At 49.1% G+C, this 19623-nt stretch overlaps 2 protein-coding genes across 3 annotated transcripts in view; one reads left to right on the top strand and one right to left on the bottom strand.

Annotated features, from left to right (window-relative positions):
* Positions 1-1644: 1644 nt before the first annotated feature.
* On the bottom strand, positions 1645-15532 carry PNO1 (partner of NOB1 homolog). Its single transcript, XM_069768733.1, has 7 exons — positions 15288-15532; positions 11040-11189; positions 10143-10226; positions 8634-8694; positions 7567-7684; positions 7358-7428; positions 1645-2104 (listed from the first exon to the last, which is right to left on the bottom strand). The coding sequence occupies exons 1-7, from the start codon at positions 15441-15443 to the stop codon at positions 2037-2039; spliced, it is 708 nt and encodes a 235-aa protein (XP_069624834.1). The 5' UTR covers positions 15444-15532; the 3' UTR covers positions 1645-2036.
* A 249-nt stretch (positions 15533-15781) lies between these two features.
* DNAAF10 (dynein axonemal assembly factor 10) overlaps positions 15782-19623 on the top strand; it is a 30382-nt gene continuing 26540 nt past the window's right edge. For both annotated transcript variants that reach the window (XM_069768731.1, XM_069768732.1), the window contains exon 1: positions 15782-16044. In XM_069768731.1, coding sequence (XP_069624832.1) covers positions 15859-16044 — 186 coding nt within the window. In that variant the 5' untranslated portion in view covers positions 15782-15858. The remainder of the gene's footprint in view (positions 16045-19623) is intronic.

The following is a 19623-nucleotide window of genomic DNA, read 5'->3' as shown; positions in this document are numbered from 1 at the left end:
TTCTATGCCTATCTTAATATATTCCTTAAAGGGAACCTGTCATCCCCAAAATCGATGGTGAGGTAAGCTCACCGGCATCAGGGGCTTATCTAAAGCATTCTGGAATGCTGTAGATAAGCCCCCGATGTTACCTGAAAGAGGAGAAAAAGACGTTAGATTATACTCACTCAGGGGCGGTCCCCGCTGCGGTCCAGTCAAATGGGTGTCTCAGGTCCGCTCCGGCACCTCCTATCTTCATCAGATGACGTCCTCTTCTGGTCTTCACGCCGCGGCTCCGGCGCAGGCGTACTTTGTCTGCCCTGTTGAGGGCAGAGAAAAGTACTGCAGTGCGCAGGCGCCGGACGTCATGGAATGAAGATGGGAGGCGCTGGACCGGACCTGAGACACCCATCGGAGCAGGACCGCCCCTGGGTGAGTATAATCTAACGTCTTTTTCTCATCTTTCAGGTAACATCGGAGGCTTATCTACAGAATGCTGTAGATAAGCCCCTGATGACGGTAAGCTTACCTCACCATCGATTTTGGGGTTGACAGGTTCCCTTTAACAATTAATCAGCATTATATACCATATCTTTAACCCCTTCACAACCCATGACGTGTAGGTACGTCATAGGTAGTGCCCTTCCCTAAGATGCAGGCTCCGGCACTGAGACTATCTTTCCCGGCACATGATGGCTGATTTGATCAACTGTCATGTGCCCCTAACAGCTGTGGGTGGAAACGCGATCCACCTGCGTCTGTTAAAATGTGAAATGCCACCATCACTGACAGCGGCATTTAGCTTGCGCAAACTGGATGTGGGTCACTGACCCCGCCAATCAGCACCCATCTCGCGATCGTGGGGCACTGATGGGTTGGCGTGACAGCTGGTGGTCTGCAGAAGACATTGTGCTTGTCCTTGCCAATCTCCTACGGACTGCAACTGCATGGAAAGACAGGGAGGGCAGCCTTCTTGGAGTCAATGGGCCAAGGAATCCACACCGGCTGCTAATCCTAGGAACGCCTCCTGAAACCCCTAAAGACATTTCTCCAGGTTCATCACTCTCCACCCCACAGGAAACAACACTGAGGTGTACGGAGAGGATCTGCCTTTTTCTTCTGTAGATTTCCTGTGGCTAGAGGCAGACCCTCTCTGTACGGTGCCATCAGGGTATATGGACAATGGAATGCTAATCGGAGAGCTCGGGGACCCTTGGTGTGACAAGAGGCTCGGTGCACCACTACACTCACTGGTTTTACACGCCCCACCTATATCACTGGTGACTGACAACACTGGTGATCGTCATTCAATAACCATGTCCATGATGAGGGTTTGGGGAGCTTTGACGTTGCAGATTTTCCGCACCCATTAGATACATTTGGTTACAGTGTTTTCGTGAGTGCACTTTATTCAGGTGTGCAGGGTCACTAAGGGGTTAAGACCGTTCTACTTGCAGTTTCATAGTACAAGTTCTAACTTTACCCAAAAGTAACACGTTAGCCCATATGTTCTCCTGCTGTAGATTTCCTCCAAAGACCTAAGATTTGGGATCAGGAAATGACACCAAGTCACTGGGGACAAAGCTTGATGTGAATAACAATCTCTGTACTGTGCTGCAGAGTATGCTGGTGACACACAATCTGGATAATATATAGAGAAAGAGAAACCTGTAAATAATTTATTGGATTTTTTCTGGATATTAAGGTTGTCAATGATCAAACCCACCGGGGCCACTACCTGCAGTATTTGGCATGTAAACCTGTTCAGTACTCCATAAACGAAGACCACAGTCCAGAAGTCTATAAAATCCTGAGATGAGTGTGCATTACACGACCCGCTCTGTGAATACAATTTTCATTCCCGCTTGTAGATTCTGATATATTCCCTTGATAGAATATAGAATTATTTCTCATGAAGATGGAAATCCAATCAGGATAAGAGGTCTTCACCCATTAGGGGGCACCTCCCCGTTATCCCAGCCGAGTGCAGTCAAAACTGGAAGGAACATCGATGGGGTAAGAGTTTGCTGGATGATGGTAGTAAGTTCATTATAGGGTTAAAACCGATCGGCCGCTCTGCTTGCCACTGCACGTATATTTCCGTAGACTTTGGATATTGGGCTTCCTATTGGGATAAGAAAATTAGACAACAAAAAAAAAAAAAAAAAAGTCACAAAAAATTATAAAATCAGATAAATGAAAAATTCAGGAATTGTGACGACGGAATCTCAAATAGGAAATGTTCTATGTTTTGCTGGGGTCCCCCAATAATATATATGGAGTTATCTGAAGGAGGACAGACCGTGTGATATCAGAATGGAGACTCCTAAATGATCTACAACAGCCAAGATCTGCTTATATTTTATTATTTTACTAGCGCCATCATATTCCTCAGAGATTTATACACATCACTGTCCCCATTGAGGCTCAATCTACATTCCCTATCAGTGTCTCTTTGGGAAAACCCGGAGGAAACCCATAGAAACACGAGGAGAACAAACTAACCCTTTGCAGATGTTGCCCCTGGTGGGACCTGAACCCAGGACGCCATCGCTGCAAAGCAACAGCTCTAACCACTGAGCCCCCATGTTGCCCATTGCACTGTTCCACAGCAAGTCATAAGTCACTTAGCAGCCCTCATTACTGGAGTTGAGGAAAAAATGATTTGCAGGACCCTTGATCCAGTGGCCAAGCCTGTAGCGGCAGGCCACCGAGCCAGAGTTCTGTGAACCTCGTCTTACCTGCCAGCATCCCAGGCTCCTCTTCAGATTACTAGGCCTGGCACAACATCATGTGTGTGTCTCACCCCAACAATGACCCGGGCCTGGTAATCAGAAGAGGAGTCTATGCCACCAGAAGGGTCGCAGTGCTCTGGGCCGGTGCCCACAGATACAAACATGGCTACTGGACAAGGGTCCTCCAAACTTTTTTTTTTTTTCAACTCTACTCACTACTATTCCACCTTGTGCCCGGCTTACAGCGAGGTCTTATTTCGGGGACACAAGATGGTTTCTAAGTGACTTGAGGTGCAGGTTTAACAAACTGATCAAAACCACATTACCATATACAGAGGTCTAAGGGTGTCCACAAATTCCACCTAGAACCAACAGGTTAATTCAGAGGAAGCTAAAAACCCCGTGAGGCAGATGCTACATGAATGCGTTACATCGAGAAAATGACCAGATAAACACAGAACAAAACAAGCTATGGCCCTAGCTTGTTCTGTGCTTTCTGTCACTGGCGGTATTTCCTAGATAGAAGTGACTATGGCCCTAGCTTGTTCTGTGCTTTCTGTCACTGGCGGTATTTCCTAGATAGAAGTGACTATGGCCCTAGCTTGTTCTGTGCTTTCTGTCATTGGCGGCATTTCCTAGATAGAAGTGACTATGGCCCTAGCTTGTTTTGTTCTGCGCTTTCTGTCATTGGCGGCATTTCCTAGATAGAAGTGACTATGGCCCTAGCTTGTTTTGTTCTGTGCTTTCTGTCATTGGCGGCATTTCGTAGATAGAAGTGACTATGGCCCTAGCTTGTTTTGTTCTGTGCTTTCTGTCACTGGCGGTATTTCCTAGATAGAAGTGACTATGGCCCTAGCTTGTTTTGTTCTGTGCTTTCTGTCACTGGCGGCATTTCCTAGATAGAAGTGACTATGGCCCTAGCTTGTTTTGTTCTGCGCTTTCTGTCATTGGCGGCATTTCCTAGATAGAAGTGACTATGGCCCTAGCTTGTTTTGTTCTGTGCTTTCTGTCACTGGCGGCATTTCCTAGATAGAAGTGACTATGGCCCTAGCTTGTTTTGTTCTGCGCTTTCTGTCATTGGCGGCATTTCCTAGATAGAAGTGACTATAGCCCTAGCTTGTTTTGTTCTGTGCTTTCTGTCACTGGCGGCATTTCCTAGATAGAAGTGACTATGGCCCTAGCTTGTTCTGTGCTTTCTGTCACTGGCGGCATTTCCTAGATAGAAGTGACTATGGCCCTAGTTTGTTTTGTTCTGCGCTTTCTGTCACTGGCGGCATTTCCTAGATAGAAGTGACTATGGCCCTAGCTTGTTCTGTGCTTTCTGTCACTGGCGGCATTTCCTAGATAGAAGTGACTATGGCCCTAGCTTGTTCTGTGCTTTCTGTTACTGGCGGCATTTCCTAGATAGAAGTGACTATGGCCCTAGCTTGTTCTGTGCTTTCTGTCATTGGCGGCATTTCCTAGATAGAAGTCACTATGGCCCTAGCTTGTTCTGTGCTTTCTGTCATTGGCGGCATTTCCTAGATAGAAGTGACTATGGCCCTAGCTTGATTTGTTCTGTGCTTTCTGTCACTGGCGGCATTTCCTAGATAGAAGTCACTATGGCCCTAGCTTGTTTTGTTCTGTGCTTTCTGTCACTGGCGGCATTTCCTAGATAGAAATGACTATGGCCCTAGCTTGTTTTGTTCTGCGCTTTCTGTCATTGGCGGCATTTCCTAGATAGAAGTGACTATGGCCCTAGCTTGTTTTGTTCTGTGCTTTCTGTCACTGGCGGCATTTCCTAGATAGAAGTGACTATGGCCCTAGCTTGTTTTGTTCTGCGCTTTCTGTCATTGGCGGCATTTCGTAGATAGAAGTGACTATGGCCCTAGCTTGTTTTGTTCTGTGCTTTCTGTCACTGGCGGCATTTCCTAGATAGAAGTCACTATGGCCCTAGCTTGTTCTGTGCTTTCTGTCACTGGCGGCATTTCCTAGATAGAAGTGACTATGGCCCTAGCTTGTTTTGTTCTGCGCTTTCTGTCATTGGCGGCATTTCCTAGATAGAAAGATAGAAATGACTATGGCCCTAGCTTGTTTTGTTCTGCGCTTTCTGTCATTGGCGGCATTTCCTAGATAGAAGTGACTATGGCCCTAGCTTGTTTTTTTCTGCGCTTTCTGTCATTGGCGGCATTTCCTAGATAGAAGTGACTATGGCCCTAGTTTGATTTGTTCTGTGCTTTCTGTCACTGGCGGCATTTCCTAGATAGAAGTCACTAAGGCCCTAGCTTGTTCTGTGCTTTCTGTCACTGGCGGCATTTCCTAGATAGAAGTGACTATGGCCCTAGCTTGTTCTGCGCTTTCTGTCATTGGCGGCATTTCCTAGATAGAAGTGACTATGGCCCTAGCTTGTTTTGTTCTGCGCTTTCTGTCATTGGCGGCATTTCGTAGATAGAAGTGACTATGGCCCTAGCTTGTTTTGTTCTGCGCTTTCTGTCACTGGCGGCATTTCCTAGATAGAAGTGACTATGGCCCTAGCTTGTTCTGCGCTTTCTGTCATTGGCGGCATTTCCTAGATAGAAGTGACTATAGCCCTAGCTTGTTTTGTTCTGTGCTTTCTGTCACTGGCGGCATTTCCTAGATAGAAATGACTATGGCCCTAGCTTGTTTTGTTCTGTGCTTTCTGTCACTGGCGGCATTTCCTAGATAGAAGTCACTATGGCCCTAGCTTGTTCTGTGCTTTCTGTCACTGGCGGCATTTCCTAGATAGAAGTGACTATGGCCCTAGCTTGTTCTGTGCTTTCTGTCACTGGCGGCATTTCCTAGATAGAAGTGACTATGGCCCTAGCTTGTTTTGTTCTGTGCTTTCTGTCACTGGCGGCATTTCCTAGATAGAAGTCACTATGGCCCTAGCTTGTTCTGTGCTTTCTGTCACTGGCGGCATTTCCTAGATAGAAGTGACTATGGCCCTAGCTTGTTTTGTTCTGTGCTTTCTGTCACTGGCGGCATTTCCTAGATAGAAGTCACTATGGCCCTAGCTTGTTCTGTGCTTTCTGTCACTGGCGGCATTTCCTAGATAGAAGTGACTATGGCCCTAGCTTGTTTTGTTCTGCGCTTTCTGTTATTGGCGGTATTTCCTAGATAGAAGTGACTATGGCCCTAGCTTGTTTTGTTCTGCGCTTTCTGTCACTGGCGGCATTTCCTAGATAGAAGGGACTATGGCCCTAGCTTGTTTTGTTCTGCGCTTTCTGTCATTGGCGGCATTTCCTAGATAGAAGGGACTATGGCCCTAGCTTGTTTTGTTCTGCGCTTTCTGTCATTGGCGGCATTTCCTAGATAGAAGTGACTATGGCCCTAGAGCTGTGGAGTCGGAGTCGGTGGTCTGGCTTACCGGGTCCACAGCCCTGCTAGAAACACGTTACTTGCATCTACTCCGCCTTCTCTGGAGGGGGCATATTTGGTCTGAAATAGTTAATAGGAATCTGTTGGCACAATATGACTGCTCAAACCGAGCACAGATGCCCGATGCACCCTTGTTGTGGCCAATCAGTTCAGCGCCCTTCACACCTGCTTGTTTTCCATCTATCTCTGCTCTCCTCTTCTTTCAGTCACAGCTCTGGCATTAACAAGGATAATGGTGTGCACTCAGGTCAATGACACGGAGGTGCTGGTAAAGCAGACCGTGTGGTCAAGTCAATAGTAGAAGAAAAAATACCGCACACTCGAAACTGGTATGATGCAAAAGGTATATGCCAGATTTATTCACGAAAACAAGTCAACAATTGCCACTGTGATAATTCGTAGATAGAAACCCGACGTTTCGACCCTCCTGGGTCTTATTCATGGGGTTACTTAGCTCTTGATACACAGACATAGGAGTGGCAGTGATAGAAGGCAAGACAATGGTCCTTTTAAGACATAACCTTATAGTGGGTCCAGTAATTGCTCCTGTGGTATAGGTAGAGGGGTCCTGTTTAGGGTGAGCCGCAGTATATAAAGAAGTCCTTATAATGGGTCCTGGATTGGAGGATTGGAGGTCCAATCCAGGACAACACAGCTGGGCGCGGGATGCGCTGCTGACCCCCGGACACAGGACAGAGCAGGACAGCTCCACATGCTGCGGCCCACCCTAAGCAGGATCCCTCTATTTATGCCACAGGAGCATTCACTGGACCCACTATAAGGTTATGCCTTAAAAGGACCATTGTCTTGCCTTCTATCACTGCCACTCCTATGTCTGTGTATCAAAAGAGCTAAGTAACCCCATGAATAAGACCCGGGAGGGTCGAAACGTCGGGTTTCTATCTACGAATTATCACAGTGGCAATTGTTGACTTGTTTTCGTGAATAAATCTGGCATATACCTTTTGCATCATACCAGTTTCGAGTGTGCGGTATTTTTTCTTCTACTACAGCTCTGGCATTATCGGAGCCAGATGGAAACCAAGTAGGTGGGAAGGTGCAATGAGCGGCCCGGCGGCACCACGCGTGCACAGAGTGCCAGTGCTTGGTTTGAACAGTCCTTGTGCTGGCAGACTCACTTTAAAGCCAAGAATGTGGTTATCCTTGGAAAAGAGCAAACCATCCAAAGAACAAGTCTGCATTACAGGCATGAGAGGTGGCCGTGGTCATCACCAGCTGCCAGGTTTGTAGTGGCAGCTACTTACCCAGGATCAGGTTACAGATCGCTGTTCTCGCCATCTTGATGTTTTGAAATGATCCCAGAATATGTATTTTTCTACCCAAAAAAAAGAAAAGAAAAAAAAACAAACAATAAAACACCACATAAAATGTCATGATTATGGTCCTGATTGGCAGCAGAACCAGGTCCAGTAGGGATAGAAAGGCCCGATGGGACCCTGCGGCATATACTCACGAATCTGCAAGGACGATCCGGCTCCTCGTAACATTCTCAATGGTGAACTTGGTCTTTCCTCCTTTTCCTGCTATTCTTCCAATAGCGCGAGAAAGATGGTCTCCCTTCAATGGCTTGACTAAACGGGAGAGGGGAAAAAAAAAAAAAGGGTGAAAAAAAAAAAATCTCAAAACCTGCGAGAGCGGAGAAGGAATCAGCTGAGAGGAGCTCAGAAAGCGACAGATAAGAGTTAGAAACTCTCCCACTGGGGCATCAGCAGGAGCTCCCTGAAGGATTCTCAGTTTTATTATTCAGCAGCCAGCCACAGACAGTACAGCATTGTTAATGAAATCCAATTATAATTGTATTATGTCTATGGCTGGCTGCAGAATAAGTAAACTGAGAATCCTTCAGCGAGCTGCTGCTGACCGTCCAATGGGGGAGTTTCTAACTCTTACCTGTCTCTTCCTGAGCTCTTCTCAGCTGATTTATAGCCACAGACCAATGTTTAATGAGCAGGGAAACAGACCGTAAAAGCCAAAGAGCGCACATTTTTGATGAAATCAAAAATAATTTTTTTTTTGCCCCAAATATATGTATTTAAGGGAAAAAAAACAAACAAAAACATTGCCTCCCGTGGACAATCCCTTAGGCTATGTGCACACGTCAGGATTCTTTGCAGAAATTTCCTGAACAAAACCGGACTTTTTCCGCAGGAAATCCGCATGCGTTTTTAGCGTGTTTTTTTGCGTTTTTTTCTGGAGCTTCCCAATGCATTAAATAGCGGAAAATCCATGAAAAATAAGCAAAATTAATGAAAAAGCTGCATTTTTTTTTTTTACCACAATGCGTTTTTTTTTGCGGAAAAAGACGCAACATGTGCACAAAAATTGCGGATTCCATTCTATTAATTGGATGCGCTTTTATAGCGAAAAAACATGAAAAAAACGTGAAAAATCCAGAACGTATGCACACCGCGTAAATCTAATCCAGATGCATATTTACAGGCCGGTTGGGCCGATGCTACGTGTCCACATAGATGAACGACTACTCCCAGCCGGCTGAATAAGTAATATCGTACAACTCACCATCTGTGACTTCAAAACTTTCTAAGAAAAGATCATCGAGTCGAACCAAAGCCAGCGCATCCTGGAAGAGACGGCGTGCATTAATAATAACAGGCGCCCGCAGCCGCGGAATACATTCAGTGGCTGAACAGCCATCATCGGGGTCAGTCCTGCACATGAGCGCAGTCTGCAGGGGTCGTACATCTGTCCCAATCATCCATTACAGCTCAATGCTAATCAGTGGAACAAGTCACCCGCAGATTGCACACAGGTCCTGACCGCACCTCCCGAGGCAGAAGTGAAGATTAAAGAAAAAAACATTTTTATTTAATAAAAATTAAATAAAACTAAAATAAAGCGAGTCTGTAACAGATCCCAGAGAAACCCGATTATTTCTCCTCCTGGACTTTATATTTAGTGAGGACAGATATTCCCACCGCTGAACTTGGCAGTTGGTGCTTTTAAGATTCTATGGAGAAGAAGGAGCTGGAGGCCGACAGACGTTCTGCAAGTTACACTTATCATGGAACTTCACGAGCACCAACCGTCATCTAAGGAACGGGAAAGTCTGTGCTCACTAAAGACAGATTTTACCCCCAAAATGAGAATAAATGATCAGTCCTGGAAAAAAAGCCGATTTATCTAATAAAACTATATTTCACAACACGACAGTTACTCTTCGAGCCAATAGAGGAAAGGTGGGTTAGACAAAAACCATCAGTGAGACTGATCTAACAGTGGTATCAAAAGTATTACAAAAATGACACTCGTTAACCAGCGGAGTTACAAATGCAATTAACCTATCTCAGCATGAGATTTCAGCACTGCTGATTGGCTAAGAGCAGCTCTTCCCACAATGTCCTTTCCAGCTGGATGCCAGGCCTGGTACGCCCCCTGAGGAAGGACAACTCCGAAACGCGCGTCGGGGTGGGTCTGGAGTGGACATGTTCCCCACATCACTTGCTGGTATGGTATTCACCTGGGCTATTCCTCCCTGATATTGGAGATACATACTATTCTGTTACCTTTACCTGCAGGCTCCTGCTTTGATATTATGCACTGGTACTATGATGGAGCATGCAGGGGCTATTTTATGGTCTAAAGTTCCCAGTATACTGTACTCGGTTACTGGTGTGGGTTACGTAGCCTGACTCCATGCGGTTCATACATTGTGTTTGCAGTTTTTAAACCCATGACTATTTTGATTCCTTGTATTGCTATATGTATATTTAATAAAGATATTGAATATTACATCTTGGACTTTATTGCACCATTCTTCTAGTGTTTTTTGCCCAAACTGGCCCAGGCCGGCTGTACAGCGTGTGCTCTTTGCAACCACCACTATCAGTTTTTATAAGTTCGGGTCTCATTCCTCTCACTTTAACCAAAGCCCCAATTTCGGAGCCGCGTCACTGTGTAAAGCTTATGGCGTGAGCGCGCTGTGCACAGCAGGTTTCCTTCCTCATGTTTGGTCTTCCCGGAGCGCACAGATCGCATACAATTCCAGCCGGGACCCAAGAGACCTCTCACCTCCACCTGGAAGCCCAGGATAAAAGCCTTCACAAAATCCGCTGCTTTCGTTAAGGCGCCGACGTCTGTCGTCTCTTTACAAGTCTGGGGAGCGAATGGAAAAGGGAAATAATGAGACCATTTATATTCATTATACACAGGGTTAAAGGGGTTGTCCAGGTAAAAACAGAACACTGTGGCCTGCAATTGGCTGCAGCATGCAGGAGACTTGAGCAGCTAGCCATTGGATGTTTTTATTACTAGTCCCTTTAACGCTGCAGCCAATCACAGGCCGCAGCGGTCGAGCGGCTGGATGCACTAAGATGTCTCCGCTTCTTGTCTGACGCAGATCAAGTGGGCACTGCATCCACACAGCCAGCCGACACAGAGAAGGCAGACAACCAACGACTTAGGCTACTTTCACACTAGTACGTCGGTACGGGCCGTCGCAAACCGTCGGCCCGACGGACAGTGTGTTAATGTAGCACAACGTGGGCAGCGGATGCAGTTTTACAACGCATCCGCTGCCCATTGTGAGTTCCGGGGAGGAGGGGGCGGAGCTTCGGCCGTGCATGCGCGGACGAAAATGGCATACCCGACGCACAAAAAAAGTTACATTGAACGTTTTTTGTGCGTCGCGGCCGCCAAAAACACGACGCATCCGTCGCACGATGGATGCGACGTGTGGCCATACGTCGCTAATGCAAGTCTATGGAGAAAAAATGCATCCTGTGGGCAACTTTGCAGGATGCGTTTTTTTTCTCCAAAACGACGCATTGCAACGTACGTCACACAGCCCTTTATCTACAACCAGAGCCCGACTAGGACTGGAACTGAAGGACAATTCTGGATTATCAGATGTCGGATTAAAAGAACAGAACATTAAATGACTTTATCGCCCCCCTTCCCGGCTCTCACCCTAATTTCCACATTTCTGGTTTTCAGGTTAAACCGCACTTGAAGCTGTAAGTTTTCTACGATCGGAGTAAAGATCTTCATCCAGTTTTCTTTCAGCGGGGTGTACCTGTGTGACGGGACCGGGATTGTCCTCATCTCATCTTTGTCTCCCTGTGAGGAGAAATCCAGAAAGGTTATTGCAAAACCAACAACGTGAAGCACCCGGCGGCTGCGACAACAACAACGTGGAGCACCCAGCAGCGGCGACAACAACAACGTGGAGCACCCGGCGGCTGCGACAACAACAACGTGGAGCACCCGGCGGCTGCGACAACAACAACGTGGAGCACCCAGCAGCGGCGACAACAACAACGTGGAGCACCCGGCGGCTGCGACAACAACAACGTGGAGCACCCGGCGGCTGCGACAACAACAACGTGGAGCACCCGGCGGCTGCGACAACAACAACGTGGAGCACCCGGCGGCTGCGACAACAACAACGTGGAGCACCCGGCGGCGGCGACAACAACAACGTGGAGCACCCGGCGGCGGCGACAACAACAACGTGGAGCACCCAGCAGCGGCGACAACAACAACGTGGAGCACCCAGCAGCGGCGACAACAACAACGTGGAGCACCCAGCAGCGGCGACAACAACAACAACGTGGAGCACCCGGCAGCGGCGACAACAACAACGTGGAGCACCCAGCAGCTGCAACAACAACAACGTGGAGCACCCGGCAGCGGCGACAACAACAACGTGGAGCACCCGGCAGCGGCGACAACAACAACGTGGAGCACCCGGCAGCGGCGACAACAACAACGTGGAGCACCCAGCAGCGGCGACAACAACAACAACAACGTGGAGCACCCAGCAGCGGCGACAACAACAACGTGGAGCACCCAGCAGCGGCGACAACAACAACGTGGAGCACCCGGCGGCTGCGACAACAACAACGTGGAGCACCCAGCAGCGGCGACAACAACAACGTGGAGCACCCAGCAGCGGCAACAACAACAACGTGGAGCACCCAGCAGCGGCGACAACAACAACGTGGAGCACCCGGCGGCTGCGACAACAACAACGTGGAGCACCCGGCAGCGGCAACAACAACAACGTGGAGCACCCAGCAGCGGCGACAACAACAACGTGGAGCACCCAGCAGCGGCGACAACAACAACGTGGAGCACCCGGCGGCTGCGACAACAACAACGTGGAGCACCCGGCAGCGGCGACAACAACAATGTGGAGCACCCAGCAGCGGCGACAACAACAACGTGGAGCACCCAGCAGCTGCAACAACAACAACGTGGAGCACCCAGCAGCGGCGACAACAACAACGTGGAGCACCCAGCAGCTGCAACAACAACAACGTGGAGCACCCAGCAGCGGCGACAACAACAACGTGGAGCACCCAGCAGCGGCGACAACAACAACGTGGAGCACCCAGCAGCGGCGACAACAACAACGTGGAGCACCCGGCAGCGGCGACAACAACAACGTGGAGCACCCGGCAGCGGCGACAACAACAACGTGGAGCACCCAGCAGCGGCGACAACAACAACGTGGAGCACCCAGCAGCTGCAACAACAACAACGTGGAGCACCCAGCAGCGGCGACAACAACAACGTGGAGCACCCAGCAGCTGCAACAACAACAACGTGGAGCACCCAGCAGCGGCGACAACAACAACGTGGAGCACCCAGCAGCTGCAACAACAACAACGTGGAGCACCCAGCAGCGGCGACAACAACAACGTGGAGCACCCAGCAGCGGCGACAACAACAACGTGGAGCACCCAGCAGCGGCGACAACAACAACGTGGAGCACCCGGCGGCTGCGACAACAACAACGTGGAGCACCCGGCGGCTGCGACAACAACAACGTGGAGCACCCAGCAGCTGCAACAACAACGTAGAGCACCAAGCGGCTACAACAACAAAGTAAAGCATCCACGGTAGCTACGACAGCAACAACATGGCGCGCCAAGCGGCTGCGACAACAATGTGGAGCACCCAGCGGCCCCGGCAACAACAACGTGGATGCCCCGGTGGCTGCGACAACAACATCGTGGAGCACCCAGCGGCCCCGGCGGCTGCGACAACAACAACGTGGAGCACCCAGCGGCCCCGGCGGCTGCGACAACAACAACGTGGAGTACCCAGCGGCCCCGGTGGCTGCGACAACAACATCGTGGAGCACCCAGCGGCCCCGGTGGCTGCGACAACAACAACGTGGAGCACCCAGCGGCCCCGGCGGCTGCGACAACAACAACGTGGAGCACCCAGCAGCGGCGACAACAACAACGTGGAGCACCCAGCAGCGGCGACAACAACAACGTGGAGCACCCAGCAGCGGCGACAACAACAACGTGGAGCACCCGGCGGCTGCGACAACAACAACGTGGAGCACCCGGCGGCTGCGACAACAACAACGTGGAGCACCCAGCAGCTGCAACAACAACGTAGAGCACCAAGCGGCTACAACAACAAAGTAAAGCATCCACGGTAGCTACGACAGCAACAACATGGCGCGCCAAGCGGCTGCGACAACAATGTGGAGCACCCAGCGGCCCCGGCAACAACAACGTGGATGCCCCGGTGGCTGCGACAACAACATCGTGGAGCACCCAGCGGCCCCGGCGGCTGCGACAACAACATCGTGGAGCACCCAGCGGCCCCGGTGGCTGCGACAACAACAACGTGGAGCACCCAGCGGCCCCGGCGGCTGCGACAACAACAACGTGGAGCACCCAGCAGCGGCGACAACAACAACGTGGAGCACCCAGCAGCGGCGACAACAACAACGTGGAGCACCCAGCAGCGGCGACAACAACAACGTGGAGCACCCAGCAGCGGCGACAACAACAACGTGGAGCACCCGGCGGCTGCGACAACAACAACGTGGAGCACCCGGCGGCTGCGACAACAACAACGTGGAGCACCCAGCAGCTGCAACAACAACGTAGAGCACCAAGCGGCTACAACAACAAAGTAAAGCATCCACGGTAGCTACGACAGCAACAACATGGCGCGCCAAGCGGCTGCGACAACAATGTGGAGCACCCAGCGGCCCCGGCAACAACAACGTGGATGCCCCGGTGGCTGCGACAACAACATCGTGGAGCACCCAGCGGCCCCGGCGGCTGCGACAACAACATCGTGGAGCACCCAGCGGCCCCGGTGGCTGCGACAACAACAACGTGGAGCACCCAGCGGCCCCGGCGGCTGCGACAACAACAACGTGGAGCACCCAGCAGCGGCGACAACAACAACGTGGAGCACCCAGCAGCGGCGACAACAACAACGTGGAGCACCCAGCAGCGGCGACAACAACAACGTGGAGCACCCAGCAGCGGCGACAACAACAACGTGGAGCACCCGGCGGCTGCGACAACAACAACGTGGAGCACCCGGCGGCTGCGACAACAACAACGTGGAGCACCCAGCAGCTGCAACAACAACGTAGAGCACCAAGCGGCTACAACAACAAAGTAAAGCATCCACGGTAGCTACGACAGCAACAACATGGCGCGCCAAGCGGCTGCGACAACAATGTGGAGCACCCAGCGGCCCCGGCAACAACAACGTGGATGCCCCGGTGGCTGCGACAACAACATCGTGGAGCACCCAGCGGCCCCGGTGGCTGCGACAACAACATCGTGGAGCACCCAGCGGCCCCGGCGGCTGCGACAACAACAACGTGGAGCACCCAGCGGCCCCAACAACAACAACATCGTGGAGCACCCAGCGGCCCCGGTGGCTGCGACAACAACATCGTGGAGCACCCAGCGGCCCCGGTGGCTGCGACAACAACATCGTGGAGCACCCAGCGGCCCCAACAACAACAACATCGTGGAGCACCCAGCGGCCCCAACAACAACAACATCGTGGAGCACCCAGCGGCCCCGGCGGCTGCGACAACAACAACGTGGAGCACCCAGCGGCCCCGACAACAACGTCAAGAGATCAAAGTCCCCGACGGCTGCGACAGCAATAACGTAGAACGTCCAGCAGCCCCGACAGCAACAACGCTAAGAGCGCAGCGGCCCCGGTGGCTGCAACAAAAGTGTCAAGAGCGCAGCGACCCCTGTGGCAACAACGTTAAGAAATTAGCGTCCCCAGCGGCTGCGACAAAAACGTGAAGAGATCAGCGTCCCCGGCGGCTGCGACAACTACTGTGGCTTTAGGCTGCAGTCCTCATCTCTGCCCCTGTGCACCAGCTCCGGTCCTGCTCTCAGCCCTTCCTGCCGGCTCCAGCCCCCGTACCATCAGCTTGTCCCCGGAGATCGGTGGGAAGCTCGGCCTCTTACTGGGCTGCTCCCCAGTCTCCATCGGCTTCTCCTCGGCCGCCCGCCGCTTCTTGCCCTTCTTGGTGACCACGGTGAATTCCTCCCCGGAGCCGGCCGCGTTCTCCATCTCCATCGTTACAACTGAGCTACAACTTCTCTCCTAACACGTGCACACCGGAGACATCCGGGGGAAAAGAGGCGGGGCTACCCAAAAGGTGAAAATAGACGCCTTTCACAATGACGTCACTACAACAGGCCCCCTCGAAAGCCCCATCTTTTAATCACGTGTGTGAGCTGTCCATTATTGCCTGCTTACTAACATGTTCATTTCTTAATAAACCATTTCAGTGTCAGCACAGTCATTTTATTTTTATAACACGTTATTCATTTTTAAAAAGGACTGTATAGGAAAATGTGGCGTTTGTATTGGATAATTTCGAGCAGGCAGGAGAGGGGCAGCCCTGAGTGCCGGTGTGGGAGGAGCTCCTGTGTTTGGTCACCGAGTGTCAGCGCTGCGGACGAGCACCCGGACTTGTTGGGTTGCAGGGATGTCGTCGCCGCTGGAGAAGCCGCAGATTATCGCTCACGTCCAGAAGTCGGTGAATTACACCTTGTTCGATTGCAAATGGATCCCCTGCAGCGCCAAGTTCGTGTGTCTGGGGAATCTAGCGAGAGGGAGCGGAATCCTGCAGATCTATGAGATCCAGCACGGGGAGGCCACGCTCCTCCGGGAGGTCGGTACCGGCACAGGGGGCGGAGGCCGCACGGATCCGCAGCTAGCATTATGTGCAGTGTGAACAGTGCTCGGTTGTCAGGACTGTGCCCTGTGTGTACACGTTGTCATGGTAACCACTAACTGTCACCATGGAGGAGACCACACTAATGATGATGTGATCACTGCTGATAATGGAGGAGATGGGGCAGCGGTGGCAGGAATATTCCGGAATGTCACAGAAGCCTCCATGAACCCCTGTCTGCAGTGTCAGTGTGCCGGCTCCTCCAGTGTCAGTGTGCTCTGTGAGCCTTGGTCTGAGGTGATGAAGGGATGGTCCAAAGGCGAAGTACTGTAGCTCCTAACTGTATCTATTTAGTCCCGTTATCTAAGCCATCCTTCTCTATTATTTAAAAAAAACGAGGCAAAAAACAACGCTTTATTATCATCCCACGAACAAAAAGTGGAATAACACGCGATCAAAAAGACAGATATAAATAACCATGGTACCGCTGAAAACGTCATCTTGTCCCGCAAGAAACGAGCCGCCACACAGCATCATCAGCGAAAAAATAAAAAAGTTATAGTCCTGAGAATAAAGCGATGCAAAAATAATTATTTTTTTCTATAAAATCGTTTTTATCGTATAAAAGCGCCAAAACATAAAAAAAATGATATAAATGAGGTGTCGCTGTAATCGTACTGACCCGAAGAATAAAACTGCTTTATCAATTTTACCAAACGCGGAACGGTATAAACGCCCCCCCCAAAAGAAATTCATGAATAGCTGGTTTTTGGTCATTCGGAATAAAAAGCGATCAAAAAATGTCACGTGCCAGAAAACGTTACCAATAAAAACGTCAACTCGTCCCGCAAAAAACAAGACCTCACATGACTCTGTGGACCAAAATATGGAAAAATTATAGCTCTCAAAATGTGGAGACGCAAAAAATATTTTTTGCAATAAAAGGCGTCTTTCAGTGTGTGATGGCTGCCAATCATAAAAATCCGCTATAAAAGTAAATCAAACCCCCTTCATCACCCCCTTAGTTAGGGAAAAAATAAAAAAATGTATTTATTTCCATTTTCCCATTAGGGCTAGGGCTAGGGTTTGGGTTGGGGCTAAAGTTAGGGTTAGGGTTTGGATTACATTTACAGTTGGGAATAGGGTTGGGATTAGGGTTAGGGGTGTGTCAGGGTTAGAGGTGTGGTTAGGGTTACCGTTGGGGTTAGGGGTGTGTTTGCATTAGGGTTTCAGTTATAATTGGGGGGTTTCCACTGTTTAGGTACATCAGGGGCTCTGCAAACGCAATGTGACGCCTGCAGACCAATCCATCTAAGTCTGCATTCCAAATGGCGCTCCTTCCCTTCCAAACGGTGGTTCCCCCCCCACATATGGGGTATCAGCGCACTCAGGACAAATTGGACAACAACTTTTGGGGTCCAATTTCTTATGTTACCCTCAGGAAAATACAAAACTGGGGGCTAAAAATTTTTTTGTGGGAAAAAAATTTTGTTTTATTTTTACGGTTCTGCATTATAAACTTCTGTGAAGCACTTGGTGGGTCAAAGTGCTCAACACACCTCTAGATAAGTTCCTTAGGGGGTCTACTTTCCAAAATGGTGTCACTTGTGGGGGGTTTCAATGTCTAGGCACATCAGTGGCTCTCCAAACGCAACATGGCGTCCCATCTCAATTCCTGTCAATTTTGCATTGAAAAGTCAAATGGCGCTCCTTCCCTTCCGAGCTCTGTCGTGCGCCCAAACTGTGGTTTACCCCCACATATGGGGTATCGGCGTACTCATTACAAATTGTACAACAACTTTTGGGGTCCATTTTCTCCTGTTACCCAAACAAATTGGAGCTGAAGTAAATTTTTTGTGAAAAAAAGTTAAATGTTCATTTTTATTTAAACATTCCAAAAATTCCTGTGAAGCACCAGAAGGGTTAATAAACTTCTTGAATGTGGTTTTGAGCACCTTGAGGGGTGCAGTCTTTAGAATGGTGTCACACTTGGGTATTTTCTATCATATAGACCCCTCAAAATGACTTCAAATGAGATGTGGTCCCTAAAAAAAAAATGGTGTTGTAAAAATGAGAAATTGCTGGTCAACTTTTAACCCTTATAACTCCCTAACAAAAAAAAATTTTGGTTCCAAAATTGTGCTGATGTAAAGTAGACATGTGGGAAATGTTGTTTATTAAGTATTTTGTGTGACAAATCTCTGTGATTTAATTGCATAAAAATTCAAAGTTGGAAAATTTTGAAATTTTCAAAATTTTTGCCAAATTTCAGTTTTTTTCACAAATAAACGCAGGTACTATCAAAGAAATTTTACCACTGTCATTAAGTACAATATGTCACGAGAAAACAGTGTCAGAATCATCAGGATCCGTTGAAGCGTTCCAGAGTTATAACCTCATAAAGGGACAGTGGTCAGAATTGTAAAAATTGGCCCGGTCATTAACGTGCAAACCACCCTTGGGGGTAAAGGGATATTCCCAATTATTATACAGTGGTGTAAATACGCTCAGTTATGGGGTCAATTCTCCATCATTTTTACTGTCAAAGTGGCACTGCTGTACAGGGAGCTGCTCCCTTCACATACATAGGGCTGTGTTGCACTTCTCTACACTGCAGATAGATGGCAGTGCTGCTGTGGAGGGGAAAAAAATGCCGCTGCCCCTGTTCTTTTGCAAGGTCCTGACAATCAGACCCCTTCTGATCAGTAAGTAAAATACCATTATGTTTAATGTTAGGGGATCTCCTTTAGGCTGGAGTCACACACAACGTTTAAAAAAATCGGTCCGTTTTACATGGATGAGAATTGCAGAAATGTTCCCTGAACAGTGATCCGTATGTCATCCGCGTGCAGTGCGAGGATGCGATTTTCTCACATGTAAGCATTCGTATGACATTTGTATTATGAGATTTTCTCGCCGGTTTGCAAAATGGACATATAATGGATCTATGGGCTCAAATATTCGTGAAAAAAAATAAATAAATTATATATATATATATATATATATATATATATATATATATATATATATATATATATATATATATATATATATATATATATATATATATATATATATATATATATATATATATATATATATATATATATATATATATATTAGTCAGGGACACACATACCTCACTGTGTTCATACATTTACATTTGACCAGCTTGATTTTCCTGAAATTGCCTGTGCCCCTGACAACCAATGTGCAAAAATTTCGCACGGGCCAACTAGTTTTCTAATATATTTGCTTTTAAAATTCCCTTCTGTTCCCCGACTCCATTACCTACCAGCTTGTGCATATTTTTCTCTACCGCCTGTATGATGATGATTCGTTTGAGAATCCTTGTGCATGCTGGGATACTCCGTGTCATCAGGGGCAGAGGCTGCAGTCAGTCACAGACCCTCCCTCCTTCCTGAAACAAAGCATCATCGGTGACCCTTTCTTCATGGGCTGTGCTGTCCCTTTGGTGTCCCCTCCCCCTGTGTGCGCGGCGCTGTACCTGCGTCGTCCCCCCTCTCCTGTGCGCAGCACTGTACCTGTGGCGTCCGCACGGCCCTGTACTTGCGG

Source organism: Ranitomeya imitator, chromosome 5, assembly GCF_032444005.1.
Source record: "Ranitomeya imitator isolate aRanImi1 chromosome 5, aRanImi1.pri, whole genome shotgun sequence".
NCBI classification, from domain to species: domain Eukaryota; kingdom Metazoa; phylum Chordata; class Amphibia; order Anura; family Dendrobatidae; genus Ranitomeya; species Ranitomeya imitator.
The sequence above is the reverse complement of the archived record's forward strand: the minus strand, read 5'-3'. Positions and strand labels throughout refer to the sequence as shown.